This window comes from Barbatula barbatula (assembly GCF_947034865.1).
Source record: "Barbatula barbatula genome assembly, chromosome: 2".
Lineage (NCBI taxonomy): Eukaryota > Metazoa > Chordata > Actinopteri > Cypriniformes > Nemacheilidae > Barbatula > Barbatula barbatula.
In genome coordinates this window covers 25,100,805-25,117,369 of record NC_136767.1, presented here as the reverse complement: position 1 = coordinate 25,117,369, position 16,565 = coordinate 25,100,805, and the positions used below count along the sequence as shown (strand labels likewise).

The window sequence follows — 16,565 nt, the reverse complement described above, 5'->3', positions numbered from 1 at the left end:
TCGCAGGAACTGGAGGCGATTTAGATATGCAAAGCACAGGAGCAGCGCTGTGATTCCAATTGAGCTTCTAGGCTCGTTGTTGCCAAGCGAGAGTTCAACGGAGGAATCGTTCCTTACCCTTGGCCAATCACGGCTGACGTTGAATGTGTAGCTCACGGCGAGCAGCACAGACTTGTGGGTAGGACCGCATTTTGCACGGTCACCCAGTGGAATTCATTATCATCTTAATGATGCTTTAGGTGCAGATGCATGTCTAATGCGCTGGTGTGGGAGTGTGTGTGTGTCACTCTCCTGTGGAGTGGAGAGGCCAGAGAGCTGTAATCACTCTCACACACACCTGTTCTGACTGGAGGCGGTCTGCGGCGCGGCTGATAGGATGAGAGCGCAGAGGGAGAGATGTAGCAGCGCTCATGATAAACGAGTACGTAGGAGGTCATTAAGCAGAGCAGCGAGAGAGGAGGAGAGAGAGGAAGGCAGGGGGCTGAGAGAGAGAAGGACAAACACAGTGAAGATAATTAATTTGGAGTTTCATTAGCAGGAACTTGCATGCCTGGGTGACTGCATGCGTGCAGCAGCAGGCGACTACAGGCGTTACCCTGCGCGCACAGTGTGAGATTTAACACAATCACATATCCCTGCGCATCCGCAGTATAAGATCACACACTTAATAGCACAATCCTGCGCACTCTCAGTATAAGACCTCACATACCCTAAAAAAAGATGAAAAAGAATTGAGGTTAAATGGAAATCAAATGGACATTTCAGGTCTTCTGCTTAAATATTTCATCTTAAGAGCCCGTCTCCTCTAGAGTTATTAACATGCACACACAATCGCACATCCATGCACACCCACATTATAACATCTCACCCACAATAGCGCACCCAAAAACAACAACATTAACCCCCACACACTTGACACACAATACAAATTGAGGAACATTTAGATGTTGTGGTGAGGCACTCAGCTGTATTAAGAGGGTGATGACTGGTATGTTTATCAGCCCTCAGCTGGCCCTCTTTAACATGATGTTACATAAACAGTGAGAAAATAGATGTCTATAATGCTATAGACAACATCCATCAGGGATTGACATTGAACATTTGTCATTCACTTGTCCAAGTACAAAAATGACATGTCGAAAGATATTAAAAATACTATTTCATTTGAATAATAATATAATATTATCATTATAATTGTTTCGGATTTAGATCGGTCAACTAGTATTCGCTTTGGCCACCTGAGTTTGGTTATAGGCCTACCCTCAGTTAATGCTATAAAACAAAGCAAACAGTAATTATTATTAGTGTTAACGTTTTTTGCACATAGCACTGGTGCTACAGAGGTTTAAAATTTGGTAGCACAGGCCAAACAGTAGTAGCACAAGTATAAATCGTCTGACAAAATAAAAAATACAGATGTATAAATTAGGGCCATATCATTTTTAGTTCTGTGTTTTTCCTTTTTTACTATACGATAGGGGTATATGTGTCCACACAAATTACTGTAGTACACTATAGTATTTATAGCTATAGTAAACTGCAGTAAAATTCTTAGATACTATAGTGTTTTTGAACATTACAATAGTATACAGTGTTTATAAATTTACCACAAGGGCACTACAATTTTTAAAAGCAACTCTGCACAACAGTATTGAGTGTTCAATTTATTGGGACTTTTATTGTGATGGGTCTTCTGCAAGACGTTTGAGTTTTTGTGTTTGCAGATAGCTTCACTCAAACAGTAAAACGCTTGTAAAATAAACTCTGAGTGGAACTCTGGAGATGAAGTTAATGTGTTTATATCCTCATAGCACAGTCGCAGATAAATCCTTGACCATCACTTGTGTCATAAGTTAAACTGTGCTCATAATTCACTCAGACAACAGGACTCCACTTCCACATCAAGTTATCGCATCTAGTTCCCCATTGATTATTGTCACACACGAACAAGCAGAACCACGACAAACGCACTTCACACAAACATGCAGCTCTGTCTAATGCAAATATTCATATTATTCTACATATGACGCACTGTTGTTGTTGTTTTTATTCAAGTTACTTGTCCATTCAGGCAATTAAGATTCTCTGTCACTAGCCCATAAAAAATACATTTAAAAAAACATTCACCCTTTCCAGACAAGCAGAAACGGGTTAATGTTGAGCCTTATCCTGCATTCACTCAAAAACGAATTATTGTTGTTAGAAACCTGACTTTCATTTTTTCGTATTACATAAAGACTTTTAAAATAATTAGATTTCCACCATTTTTCAACAAATAAAAACCCTAACTGGTCAGTTATAACACATTTCTTTGCAAAGGAAGAAAAACACACAGAGGCGAATGGATGAGTGATGAATGATTGCTGATGGGGAGGGGAGGAGGAGGAGTCTGCAGTGACAATGATAAAACATAGGTGCGACCCACATGCTAATGTATGTTTTTGTTGTAGAGGTCGAACTGTTGCTGTCAGGTTAATCTGAGGGCACAATGAAAGCCCCCTTCAGGCTAAGCTACCAGCCTTACCCCCTACCTCTGTTTCTCGCTCACTATGTCTGATAATTGACACCATCTGCCCAGCCTGCAAGCCCCCGGCAATGTGACATCGCACCAGTTCCACACCTTCCACACTGAAGCCTCCAGTAGCCCTGCGGTGCCACCCTCTTTTGGCATTGAATCTGCAGGGTGTCAGAGGTGAACCAAGGGGCGTGGGGAGAGAGGAGCCAAGGAGGAAACCGACCTGGCACATCTTTTTAATTAAGCTTTTTCTAGTGAATTAATTCTAGATTACTCAGTGCAACAAATGTTTGTAGTTCTTGTCCAATTCTGTGGTGCTAATTATTGTGGTAATATTTATTTTCTTGTAGCATCAATATTTTTATTTAGCTCAAGTTAATTTTGAGCTTATATCATTTTTTCGATGTATCAGTATTTAGACCAAATTTTGGTGAGTTAGTTAAGACTGTGAGCGGTTTCATCAGGATATACAGCTGATGGTGGGATGAAGCGAAGATGGGTGACTATATCTGGAACTTGGTTCCTGAGGACAGTATTAGTCACAAAAAAGATTTGGTGAAAATATATTTTTTGTGAGAATCGTCGATGGTAAAAAAAATTGTTTATTCACAAATTTGTTACACTGTGTTATGGGTCTTGTAATACTATGTACATTTAGGTAAGTTGTAGGTAAATTGTGTTTTATTTATATATATGAAGTTTTAGTATTTTCTTTTGGGATTATTCCTGTATCACCTCTCTATCTTCCCGTCCCTTTCCTAAAAGAGTCCAGTGGCACATTACAGCTGTAGGCAGCGGGTCTCAACACAGGCCCATGACCTTTTTATTTGTCTTTGACTCCCTCACTCCCCTCTGCGCTGCCCATCTATCTCTCTGGTTCCTCTGAGAGTCATGGCCGTGGTCCAGAGCAAGCTGTCTCATTGGCTCGTGTTAATAAGTGCAATGGGAGAAGTGAGCTGAGGGCTGTTTTGACGTCTCAGAGTCCCAGCCCTATCCTCTCTGTCTCCAGATCCAGTATCGTATGTCCTCTCGGGTCAGGCCTCCTGCGGCCCCGCCAGCTCTGTTTAGCTCCCAGCAATGTGGCTTCAATTTCCTTCGTTTTGAAATAGTTATAGCCCCTGTGTGTCTATCAGAAGTCTTGGTCTTTGTTTTGTTTTCTTTCTCTTTCCTTTCTCCTCTCTTCTTCATTTTGATCATTCTTTACTTTAATCACAAAACCCCCTGCATCATAGGACTGCAAAGAATTTGTTGTGGGTGACTCTTGACCTCCAGACCATAGGGACGCGCAGTTTAAAGGCTGCTGTTCAGATTAGCTCGCTAGCAAAAAACTACAAACTGGGAAATGCAGGCCCCATAAATTTCTTTTTTATGGTCTTGCAGTTCCTTTCTTGTGTCAAGCCCTCATAAGACAACCTTTCATAGACGGCTGATTGTATTGACATTTTCTTTTCGACTTTAAAGGCACGTGTCAAAGGAACTTTAACAACAGGCTCTGCTCAAACCGATGTCATATGTTATGGGCCCAGTTTCTTCTGAAACTCTTTTCTTTCATGTAATCCCATGGGTGTGTGAGCTAAAGTGTTCCAGCTCTCTTACACAGAGAGCTTGTGTAGTGAAAAATCCTGCTCGCTGAAAAATTAGTCCCTTGACGTAGTGAATTATGGGTCTGAAATGGAGCTCTTTATTAATGTAGTCCAGGATTCACGTCAGCGGAGGTCTCAGAAATTATGCCGTGCTGTGGGTCCTGTGGGTCTCACAGGAAGGTTTCAAATATTAGACTGAGCACACTTTAATTATAAAGTAGAAGCTAGAAGGGAGCTAGAAACGTGGCTTGGTATAGATTCAGTATTTTCATTAGTTTGTTTATTTTAATATTTTAAGTGCTGTTTTGCTATAGGAGACTTTTCTAATAGGGTTTTAACATGAAGTGCTCCAAATTTCAACATTTTACAATTCCGTCCACAAATCTTAGGTCTTAAGTCTGAGTGAAATCATCAAGTGTATTGAATTGAAGATTGAAATATATAGTCTCTTTCTCGGTTAGACTTAATGTCTGTGCAGGCATTCTATACCGCCCCTGTGTATAGTGTGCGATTAATTTAAGAGGTCTTTCTCTTCATTTAGAGCCTCACGTCCTGCCTGTCAATGCATGTGTGTTTTTATAAGCATATGGCATGTTTACTTTTACTTGCCGCTTGCCAGAAACTACACGCTCTGCTACATGGAGGGGAAGGAAAAGCATACTTATGTTTAGTCTACATAGCACTTAAGTAAACTTTGTAGGGAGATTGCCTTCTTCCTATTCTAATCTGTGGAGAGGATTTATGGATCTGTGTCACAATCCATACGTGTTCCTGTGTTAAATCATTAAGAATATGGGCGTGTAAAGTTACATAAGCTTAAAGTTTCTTGATTTTAAACTTTTGTCAATTGGTATATTGCCTTATTATACTTTGCCTGTTTTTTTTTATTTAAGAGAAAATGTGTTGGGAGGCACAACAGTGCCCCCCAATGTTTTTATCTTCGCCCAAAAAGATAAGTGCCGTGTAAAAAGAAACTTTTTCCACTGACATGACCATACTCTGGATAGTGTCATCTGTCTAATAGTGTTTCGCTTCTGTTTTGCAGGCATCTGATGTAGGATCAGAGAAGCTGTTCTCAACTACTGCACCAAAAGGTAAAACACCGGATATTCACTTATGTGTTTACATTTCCAGGGCTAGACATTTGTCATGGACAAGTAAATGTTTTGTATGGGCAAGTGAGAGAGAGTTTTTCTTGAAAAGTAAACTTGTAACTTCAAGTAACTTGAAAAAAATAATAATAACAGTGCTAACAATCTGCATTCGATGCATCCTTGATATCAAGAACAACCTATATTTCCTAAAGTCTAACAATAAGCAATATGTTTCCATTGTCCTCTATAAAGCCTATTTTCATATCAGTGCTCCATTTACACCAGTTAATTTTTCTGTAACTTATTTTTTCCATTAATGTTGAGGGGTACAAATATAGATATTAAAAAGCAAAAATTCACCCGTTTTAATGTTGAATATGGCTGTAGAGCACAGAAGAAAGGAACTGGATAATTTTGGTGCAGCACTAGTGGTTGTGTGACCTGGGTTTGGCAACTTAAAATATTGTGTAAAAATGTTAAAACAGTTCATATTTGTGTCCGTGTGATTTCAATATGTTTTTAATCGGGTGCTCATAGGTGGACGGTTTCGTTACCATTTAATGTGTGTCCAAGTTTAGCTCAGAACAGGAAGGCGGTACTGGTAGTTTTGAGTTGGTTTAAATCCAGACTTTGCAGCGGAACTAAGTTGTGAAATGTATTCTGCTTGTTGCGCAGCTCAGAGAAGCTGTCAGATTTAACGCCATAGTTGTGATGCCTGGCATGAGTCCTCTAGAAAGCCTTTACCCGCCTCCCCCTGCTCTATGAAAACAGAGATAAGAGGAAGTGAGAGAAGACACTTGGATCTTAGAGGAAGAGTAAAACTTGTGACCAATGTCTAGGTTCAAAATAAAGTAATTTTAAGAATACATGGTGATGACTTGAGCACCAGATGGCATGTGAATCGGACACTGTTGATGATGTCAACGGATGTTTCCATAACATGCGCGTTAATCTGGTTTAGTGTTGATGCAGAGACTAACTCAAAATCCTGCTAATGTGTCTCACGCAAACATGGATCTCAGGGATTATCATTGGGGAATTACACTCACAGAAAATCCCATTCCCACACTCCACAGGGATTACATGAATGATCGCAGAAAGCGGTAGGGGCGTGCCAGATTAGGAATAGAAAAAGTAAAGTGGTTATACGTGGATTAAGTTATTTAAAACCGAAGGGAATAAAAATCATGCTTGCTTGTTAATGCGAAGTTTACGAAGATTATGGATTTGGCAGGGATTGTTTAACCACTGATATACATAGGTTCACTTAAATTTTAGTTTGGACTTGGTAAAATTATTTTATAAATTTGACTTTAGTTGTAGTAGGTCTTAAATTAAAATGAAACTCCACTTTAAGCTCTTTTAGGTCTCAGATGGAAGCATTTGGCCCTCTATTCCAAGTTATAAATTTTGCCTTAAATTGTAAAACAAGGTTAAGTTCATTTTAAAATTCCCTATGGCACACATGCCCTTTCACTTGCTACTCCAGTTGCTATAATAACTCTCCTTAAAACAGCTTCAAAAGCACTCAGAAAGGAGTGTATCATTACCCCGTTCTCCCATTGTCGCCATTGAATGTGGGTTCTCCAGCCCCTTTTTCCATGGAATGCAACATTCCTCTGGGCTGTTATTCTAGATTTGGGGCATAGTGGCATATGTGTCCCATTACAGTGTGTCCGCCGAGACCAATCTGAAGCTAGCTCGACTCTGATCCCCAAATTGGTCCGCCCTGGAGAACTTTTGGCACAGCGATCATTCGCTTGGCTCAAGCCTTGCATTGGAGAATTGCATTACAGGGAAATACCTCGCCACGCATGTGGTGCTTCTTACGCAAATATGCATGCGTCCATGTTTCCCCAAACAGCTTTGGCGCGCACCAGTGCTTGATTTGATTGATTTTTTTGCCTTTGGTTAAGTACTCTGGTGACATACAAGTTTTAAATTATTTTAACGTATGCTTAGTTTTTCCCTAATCCATGTTTATATAATTGCCATGCTTTTGTTAAGTTATAGGCTTGCTCTCCACCTAGCAGTGCCAGGTTTGTATTTCCATCAGTGAAGGTATTTTGAATTTGTTCTTGTATTTGCACAGAATAGTTCCACATAATTTGATATAAGATAATTCTGTCTGATTTATTAAATTTTTCATAGGAATGCAAGCGGATTAAACCAAGGTCCCTAGTGTTTGTGAATACTTAGTGGTGCTTGCTGAAGCAAGCAACACAATTAGGGACCTCAATAATATAGACTTTGCTAGACTTTCTGTCTTTGTGTCATACAGTCATGTATAAAATATAGTCTGGAGTATTACTTTTTTATTAAATTTGCAGAATACAGCTAATACAGTGGTATATAAGATTGTTGTTGATCTGTTTCAGAACTGTTTGAGGCAACATCTAGCAGAAAAAAAGGTTAGAGGGTCTTGGCATAGTTGGAAGGGGGCTGGTCTTAATTTTCCCCTTTAGCGAAGCCAAGACGCACCCATTTTGTGCGTGAGGTCTGTCATGCAAACCCGGTGCATGCTGGGATAAGGAAGGAAGATTGCAGTGAAAAGCCATTTGTGAAGTGGATTTCTGGTTTGCTAATCCTGATTAATTTTGACCCGTTGTGCTCATTTTTAAACAGCGTATTACTGTACGCAGGAAGCACCCCCAGCTCCCGGCCAAACTGGAAGCTTAGCGGCTTTGGAAGGCTTAACAGCAGATGGCATTTTAAGCCAGACTTAATAAATTGTTTCCATTAAACTTACCGGCCCACACATACTGGATTAAGACTGTAGAACAAAGGAAGAAAGAGAGTGAGATGACAACAAAAAAGGAGGGGGGTAACAGCTATCGCCACAACCATACAAGATCAAATTGATAATGCGCCTTGGCCGTGAGGCTTTGGCTCTTAATCCACCGAGGCTTAAATCAGCCTGTGCGCTAACGCACCAAAGCAAATTTACCTGTCCGATCTGTTATGAATAATATTGACAGTCCGTACCGCTGACTCTTATCACAACGTATATGATTCAGGATTAAGAGCTATGTGTGGCTTTTTTTTTCATTTTCTTGATAGCATTTGGCCGATTTAATTCCGTGGAGGATGGATGCTGCTCTCCACGCCCCTCCTCGCTGTCCCCGGGGAGCTGCAGGGTCGTTCTCTAAGCACTCATTATATGCTACACGGCTCAGGGTCTCCGTGTCGAATCGCTAATCAAGCACTCTGTCTGCAGGCCCACGATTCAATAGTCGTTGAGTGGCCTTTGTTCCTACCCGCTATTTGCTGCGTGTCAATAAAAGTCTGCTCCCTGCTCCGCCTCGGCGGAGAAACCCCCTCTGTACACGCCCTCCCTCTTCAGCCCTTCAGAATATACAATGCACTCTTCCCTCTCCTCCTGCACGGGCGAAAAATAGAGGGAGGAAGAAATGAGCGGAGGCCAGCAGGGGTCAAGGGATTAGGGGGAAGAGATTGAGAATGCAAGAGTGTTTGTATGCGGCTCTTCAAGTCCGCCGAGGTTAATGCTGATGTATTGCTAACCTTAGCTCTGCAGTGTTCATGGCCTCTTGGCCATTAAATAATGAATAGAGGTTGACCCCTTGACCAGCTAATCAGCTTTGCAGCTGTTGGATTGTGGGAGCATGGAGAGAGAGGAGTCAGGGTCGGACCTGGACAGCTGACGTTAAAAGCGTAGAGACTGGGGGTGGGGATATTTCTAGCTTAGCTGCTAATATTAAACCTACCAGTCATTTTGTAGATTTCTGTCACCTGTACGTGTGGAAATGGACCTGTTTTTGTTTAATAAAGACAGGCTAGCTGCTATCGTCTGCAAATGTTCTTGTTATCCACTTTTTTTTGCTTGCAACCCTGCATGTCATTTGGTAGTCAAATGTCATTGTCTTTTGTTAGGGTGATTGTTTGTGCCTGTTCGCCGCCTTCTTTTTCAGCTCTTTGTCTACACACACTCCAAAGCATTTGTATATATTAAATTTAGATATTTGCGACGAGGGAACTACTTGCAGAATGTGATGGTTTCATAAATGTCGTTAGCTCCCACTTGGCTCACTAAAAACAAAATGCAACTTCAGCCGAAACGGAAGAATGGCATTCATATCTCTTTATTATCTCCAACCTTTATTATTTTCCCCACCATTTCGGAGCGCGTGGCCATTTGTTGTGTCGGCTGGATAGCATGTGTGTTTTCCTTTCATTTCTGGAAAGCAAGCGTTATGAATGTTCCTCTTTATTGATAGCGCTAGCCCTGTTTGTGCAGTCATGCCTGTCAGGTAGACGAAAATAAATAGCGAGAATGTGGAAAAGATAAAACATGTGTTTAATTATTAATTGAGCCATTACTGACAGAGATTGCCTTTTTGATAAAAGCCACGAAGCTGCTTCAGGGGAGAAAAAGCAATTACTAAAACTATCTACCTCTTTCCCTCCGCCCGCTGTTTTGCTCTGCGCAAACTGAAAAACACACCCTGTCGACCAACCTTTTTCATAAATTATTTAAATTTCCTTTCAATATTTATGATGTTTTAAATCATGATTCCATTGTGATTTTTCTTTATGTAGAGAGTGCTATACTACCCAGGCTGTAACTAACTATTAACTTAACTGGCAAGAATAGTTTTTTATGTGCTTCTGAAAATATTACATCTCAGCGTTCGTTTCCATTTTCATTGCATTCCAATTTAGTCGAGCGGCCGCGCATAGTGTATTGATTTTGTAAACGTCTGGCCATTTGCTGAAATGCTATAGCCGTTGTTGTGCATTTAAGCTGACTGTGCATGAGGTATTGATATTGCAGAAGCTCTAATTTGTAGAGATTCTTTTGGCAGTGGTCTGCACCATAGTTATAAGTTATAAGTTAACCTTTTCAGTACTGATGCATACAACAAACTTTGCTGAGAACTTTAAGAAAAAATAAACTGTGTATAGAGATTATATTTGTAAGCAGCATTATTGGCCGACCCAGATGCAATCTGCTGACTTAATGGAATAATATTTGTTTATTTATATATTTAAATAAAAATAGCTTTATGGTAGTATCGCTTATTTGTAGCTGAAACATTAACATTAACATTTATTTCTGTTGTGATTTTCACAATTGTTGCAAAGCAACATTAAAGAAATGTCACATTTTAAATATCACTTTAGAAATAAGCAAAAGAGAAATCGTATGAAACTTGAGAATTATGAAACGTATACAATTATTAATTTGTTGCCACATTTCCATAAGATAATAATCATCTGCAGAATTGTTGTCACATCTTTATCTTCATAGCAGTGTTAAGGGGTTACACAGATCAAGCATTAAAAAATTACACAAATGTCAGATTGGAAAACTGTAGAACTTTTCTGCTGCAAAATCGAATCTTTTTTTTACCCAGTCATAAAATAATAGAATTGACGCTTATGTTTCACAGAAAGCAAAAGACTAGCCATTCCAGCTTCATCCTCCATAAAGTAAAGCCATTATTTCTCAGTTGGAACGCCTTAGAGAAAAAAGCTTCCACCTCACAGTAAGCTTACCCGGGGCTGCCAGTATAAGCCTGTTAAAACCATACTAACCCTGTATCATGGCCACCCTGAGACCAGACGGTGATGAAGCAGTGCTCTTGAGATGATCTAGTAGCCCTACAGTGAGGCGAGCGGCTTGTAAAGTTGAGGTCAGGCCTCCTCAGAAATCTGCCTGTGTTTTTGCGGGGTAATTTTAGCACTTGTGGGCCAGCTAATGACCGGTTGCTTTCAAGAGTTGATTGCTGGAGCTCCTTTAACTATCCCCAGTGTGATCATTTCCACCAGGCATGGGATAACCATCAGTCTAGCTGCAGGCTAGATCTTTTTTTTAGCAAGAGAGTCTGTTTTTTATCAGGAGGTTAGTATAGCCAGTGAATATCAAATATGTACGCTTCGTTCTTTATCGCTTGTTTGAAGGTGATGCCAGGATGAGATCGTTAACGTTTTGTTTCGTTGTATTGTGTATTTGAAGTCGATGCTGTTTGCAGAGAACGTTGTTATGCTGACTAGCAAAGCCAGATGGTTGCTGCTTGTAGCCAAACATGAAGCTTGGATAATGTTCAGTCACTGGCAGAGGCGAATCGCAAGACTAGATGGATATTGCAAACATGCTTGTAATGAATTCGACATTTCGGGAAGCAGTTCAGAAGGATCTTAAAAAAGACGGGAATTTTGCGGGCGAGCACAGGAAGGAGGTTAAATTAATACAATTCCATGACCAGGAATAATAAAAAGACACGTCCACTCTCGTTGGAGTTCAGAGGACTGTGATGTGGTTATGTTATGATAAAGTATTATTCACATTGTACAAGTGTTTTTTTCCTTAGTTGGCATTTACATTCAGGTTGTAATGTGTAAGTATATGACCATGGGTGTCTGTGCGTTGAAGTAACTCCGCAGGCGCGTTATTCCATCTGCATTCATCAAAGTGAAGTCCTGCAGCTCTGAGACGCTTTGTGAGGTTAAGCTAATTAGCCCTGAAATAAGCACATGGTAGCGAACCGCAGAGGGATGCTCTTCAGTGAAAGATGTTGCGCTAAGATCTCGTACTTTACATTCAGACGATCATTAATCGTTTTGAGCTATGCTAAGACACTTGCAAATACAGCTCGGCGTGAGCCTCTTGTTGCCGAAAAGAGAAGGAAAGGAAAAAAAATTGAAATCCCCAATCTGTGTGGTCTTCTATTAATCAAACAGGCATCTGTTCTCTCTTGCGCCGAGCTGAGGATAGCCTCTTAACAGCCTCCTCTCAAACGGCCCCATTCAGACACAGAGTGGCTGTTATTTTAGCACCACGTTGGAGAGCAGCGGAAGAGTGGGACACTGAACCCTGCTGATGTGTTGCCTCGCTGGGGAGACACCGGATAAGAGGGTCCCAGGAGTGGATCTCAGCTATGAAGAGTCATTTAGAGGAAGACCTCACTGACTCTTATATGTCAGCACGAAGGGGCGGGATTGAAATAGGTGTGAAGAAGACAGGCAGGTATAGAACTAGCACAACTCTTTTCTATTAGAATGCTGTAGAAGTGCGAAATCAAATTTTAGAATGGCATCTATATACATTGTAGAAACAAATGGGATCTTTCTCACTTGTTTCTCCTACACAAGAATGAGAATAAATGTAAAACTAATATGATATTATTGAGATTTCAGTTCAGTTAATTTCTCGCCATATTCTCCCAGAACCAAATGAATGATGTGAGTTATGCTATCAACATTAACTTTGTAGGTCTTTAGTATTACAGACTCATTTGAATCTGTTTTTACTTATCAAGAATTGTAAACTGAAACTTCTTGATACGCCAACGAAACATAACTAAGAATTCCAGTATGTCTCCTGAGAAATAAAAGGGCAAACTTTGAATAGTAGGGTTTTCTTCTACGCGAGATATGCTAGACAAATGCATTCAGCTCACGTTATGAATCCCTGTAGGTTTGAAGAGGGGTTTGAATTTAAGTATTGGAGGTCTTCTCTTGAAATGTGATTGGCAGTAAATTGGAAACATGTCACAGAGCACAGGGGGCCCAGTCGAAGAACTACATGGGCAGCTGAGATGCTTTATTATCTTCCCCAGGCTATGGATTTTCTTTTACTAACACCATGAATTTAAACCAGAAACAGTGAGAACATTAGTACGGCCCAGAGGTTCTTCAGCAAGAATGGATCACCTGGGTCTCCCTTTCATACCGGCTTTAAAATGCTGCTTTTGTGGGAGGCTTTTTATTCGCTTATTTGCAATGTCACAGGTCTTATTGTGAACACAGATGGACCTCTGCTCGAAAGGATATATTTAGTTTCGACCTTGACAGAAACACAACGAAACACAGCATCTTGCATCAAACAATGTAAATTCAGCTGCTTTTTGATTATGACACAATGACCATGTGAAAGTATGAAGTATGTATATTTAAATGCTGTCATATGGAAAACATCATATATTTTTAGTAAAAGAATGAACATTTAAAGTCTCATTACACTGTTAGTCAGTCTGAAGTGCCATATTCAATGTCTGTACATAGTCCGTGGTATATTCTGGAAGATATATTCTAGCTCTTGGACCATATTATAAATGGCTCTTTGCTTTGACTTTGGAAAGGCAGTACATTGTGTATGTGTTTTTGTGTGTGAAAGAGCTGTAGCAGGAAATTAGAGGAGACATGCATGTTTGAGCGGGTCCCCCCGAGCAGAGCTGGAGGTCATGACACAGGGCCTGTCTCCATTAGTTTTACTGGCACGCCTCCAAACCTTCCTCGCCCCTTCAAGACTGCCTTTTATTACTTTCCTCGCCCCTGTACTGCTTATAATCTGTACAGATGGGTTAGTCTGGCTTCATACGTTTATAACATTATAGACCTCGGCCAGACTCAGAGTTGACGCCATGTTTAATTTGAAGCGAAGGAAAACAAGGCTGTAGACGGTCAGTTCTGGAAGCGGTTTTTCTTGTGAATGTTTATCATATACAAGCCTTAATTTTTCTGTCCAGGCTTCTGTAAAGCTTTAAAACACTTGACACCCATTGAGCCCGTCTTCCCCTATGTTTTGTTTCGCTCTGTTCTTGCATGATTGAAGGTGCGCAAAGCATTGTATTTGCTAACCTGATATTTCCTTGCAACCTTATCCCTTGTCTTTATCCCTGTGTCAGACAGACCCGAGCAGTCCCGGCTAAGTTCACCAGGAGGGTCTCAGAGTTGTAATTTTGCATGTAAGGACACGCTTGGCTATTGTTAAGATTTGGACAGTCGCTTTTCAAACGGTGTTGAAATGATGTATTTCTGAAACCACTTTTTAGCTTCCGTTTGGTCTGTTGGTAGTACTAATATGATACACCACCTAATTTTATTCTTGGCTACCTGTAAACTAAACCTTAAGGGATATAGATTGGTTGATAAGATTGTAGAGAGACAATGAATGTTTTGTTTGGGACTTTTATCAGTAATATAAAATAGTTTTGTGTCCTAGTAAAAATCTTTCTACCTGTAATGCTAACTTGATCCATTGTGGTGTTCCAGCGTTACGTTTTCTAAAAGCATTATTAGAAATGAACTAAATTACGTATACAAAGACTTTAAAACATCTCTAGAGAACTTTTGCACAACCCATGTGGTTGATAAGTGCAATTGTCATCAGTGTCGTAAAAACTGTCGCTATATAAGCTTCCCCGTGGGCAGCGCAATACATGTGAATTTGTTGACTAAACAGAAATCGCTGTTACATCATGTCACTTTAAAAACTCTTTTGGCTCCTGTGGGGTATACTACTGGGCTAATTGCTCAACCTAGATTCTGAGGTAGCAGCTGGTTGTTAGCCGCTAGCTACATAGCACATTTGCAGTCACCCAAAACACAATGTATGAACGTGAATGAGAGACGACAAAAATATTCTGTAGTTATACACAGGCATTGTGCTTTGTGTAATAGGTGCAATCACTAATTTACACTTAACTCTTTATGGGAATAGTGCCTAGCATAGTAACATGAATGCTTTGAGTAATAGTTTGCAATCTGCTCTTGAACTGTTGCTTGACCCTGGTTTATGTCATGCTTGTATTTAATAAAGTTTTATCTATTTTCCATTAAGTCACGCTATGAGAGATACAGTCAGTTGTGCTGATTATTCAGTTTAATTTGGCATGAAGATATGGAGATATCCCTTTCCTTGAGGTGGCTGTAATATTTCATAATGAAGTCACAAGGCCAGTTATTAGGGAGGGGGAAAAATCATAAGATGTTTGGAAAAAAAGGCACTAAACGTTTGTGTTTGTATGCATGCAGTCGTTCACATGTGCACTTTGTGTGTGTGTTTGCATACTAACCAGGAATAGAAGTTTCCGTCCACACACATTTTTTTTGCACAAGAAGTTAAGTGAAAAGCACTTCAAGGAATATGATCCATATGAAAATATTTACAATTTTCTTTTACACCACCTTGCCACTATAGCCGCAACGTCAAAACAACAGGTCAAGTGTGACAGGCAAAAGAAGGTCTGTCAAACTGGGATTGTTCTTGCGGGTTCACCATGGTAGGAAATCCAGTTCCAGGTACACAGGAGGAGGGGCAAGAAAGCACAAGAGTTCTTTCAGAACTGTGTTATGCTACTTGGGCCGTTGAATGATTCCCATTCATCCATTTCCACAAAGTAATCAGTTACTTGCTGAAAGATGATATTATATCCACACAGTGTGATGCAGGTATAAAGCCGGTCTATGCCTGATAGCATTGTTGTTTAATCACCTTTATTTATACTCTCCCATGGCAAAATTCACGCCACCCTGAATGGCTTTAGCCCATGTAGTTTAGCCTGTTTTTACTCTTTTTATTTTTTGCCTTTTCTCCTCCTTTTCACCTCCCGCTTTTCTGTACAGCCTGTAAATCAGGGCAAAAGCAGCTGGCAGTGCTAATAGAGGATGCTCTCCTGCAGGGTAACAAAGAGGTATTGTTGGGTTTGTAAGGGCATTATGCAGCTAAATAAAGCTGACATGCTGAGGTGGAATTATTGCCCATGCTGAGCCTGGCGCTGCCCTGTGAAGCGAGGCTGAGAGCCGGCTGGAAGGAAACCAGAGAAGGAGAACCGGAGAGAGAATGGGATGCCATTCCAGAATGTTCTATAGTTGGCTGTTCTTCATGTAGAATTTGTTAGTTTTTTGCTGTTCATGGCCTATAAAAATACTTAGATTATGCTTTTGATCATGATATTCAGTAACTATATTTTTCAGATGCTATAGTGTTTTGCAATTTTATTGACTTACCTCATCAGAAATGTATAGAATGTTAAGAGGTTATAATATGTTTAAAGTCTATATAATATGTAGAGGCTATAGAATGTTTAGGGAGTGTAGTTTATAGAATGTTTTGAGTTTAGATAGTATATAATATGTAGAGGCTATAGAATGTTTAGGGAGTGTAGTTTATAGAATTTATTGAGTTTGTATAGTATATCATATGTAGAGGCTATAGAACTGTTAGAGACTGTAGTTTAGTTATAAAATGTGTAGAGATTAGATAGTATATACTGTAATATGTGGAGGGTATATAATGTTTGGAGAGTTTAGAATGTGCAGACTTACCATGGTACGTAGTAAATATATTTTTCAAATGCTATGGTGTTTCGAATATAGAATATTTGGTGGAGAATGTGTAGTGGATATAGATTGTGTAGAGTGTATACAATGTATGTTCATACACATTAATCTAATAAGAACAAAGAATGTTTCTTTACTGCTTTAGTTTAGAACTTGCAGTTGTGTGTGGCCACTTGCGGGTGGGTCTTGTATTTTGCTCTTGACTCCAAATGTCAAAGGACTAGGAATCACGATTCGTCTGTTGTATTGAATCTCTACTGGTTCCAACACCCTGCTGAGCCATAAGAC

General features: G+C 40.0%; 1 protein-coding gene across 14 annotated transcripts in view; it reads left to right on the top strand.

Moving 5' to 3' along the window:
• The window catches only part of fbrsl1 (fibrosin-like 1), a 228,217-nt gene that overhangs the window by 192,111 nt on the left and 19,541 nt on the right, over positions 1–16,565 (top strand). For all 14 annotated transcript variants that reach the window (XM_079483064.1, XM_079483063.1, XM_079483061.1 and 11 more), the window contains one exon: positions 5,144–5,192. In XM_079483064.1, the coding sequence (XP_079339190.1) occupies positions 5,144–5,192 (49 nt within the window). The remainder of the gene's footprint in view (positions 1–5,143; positions 5,193–16,565) is intronic.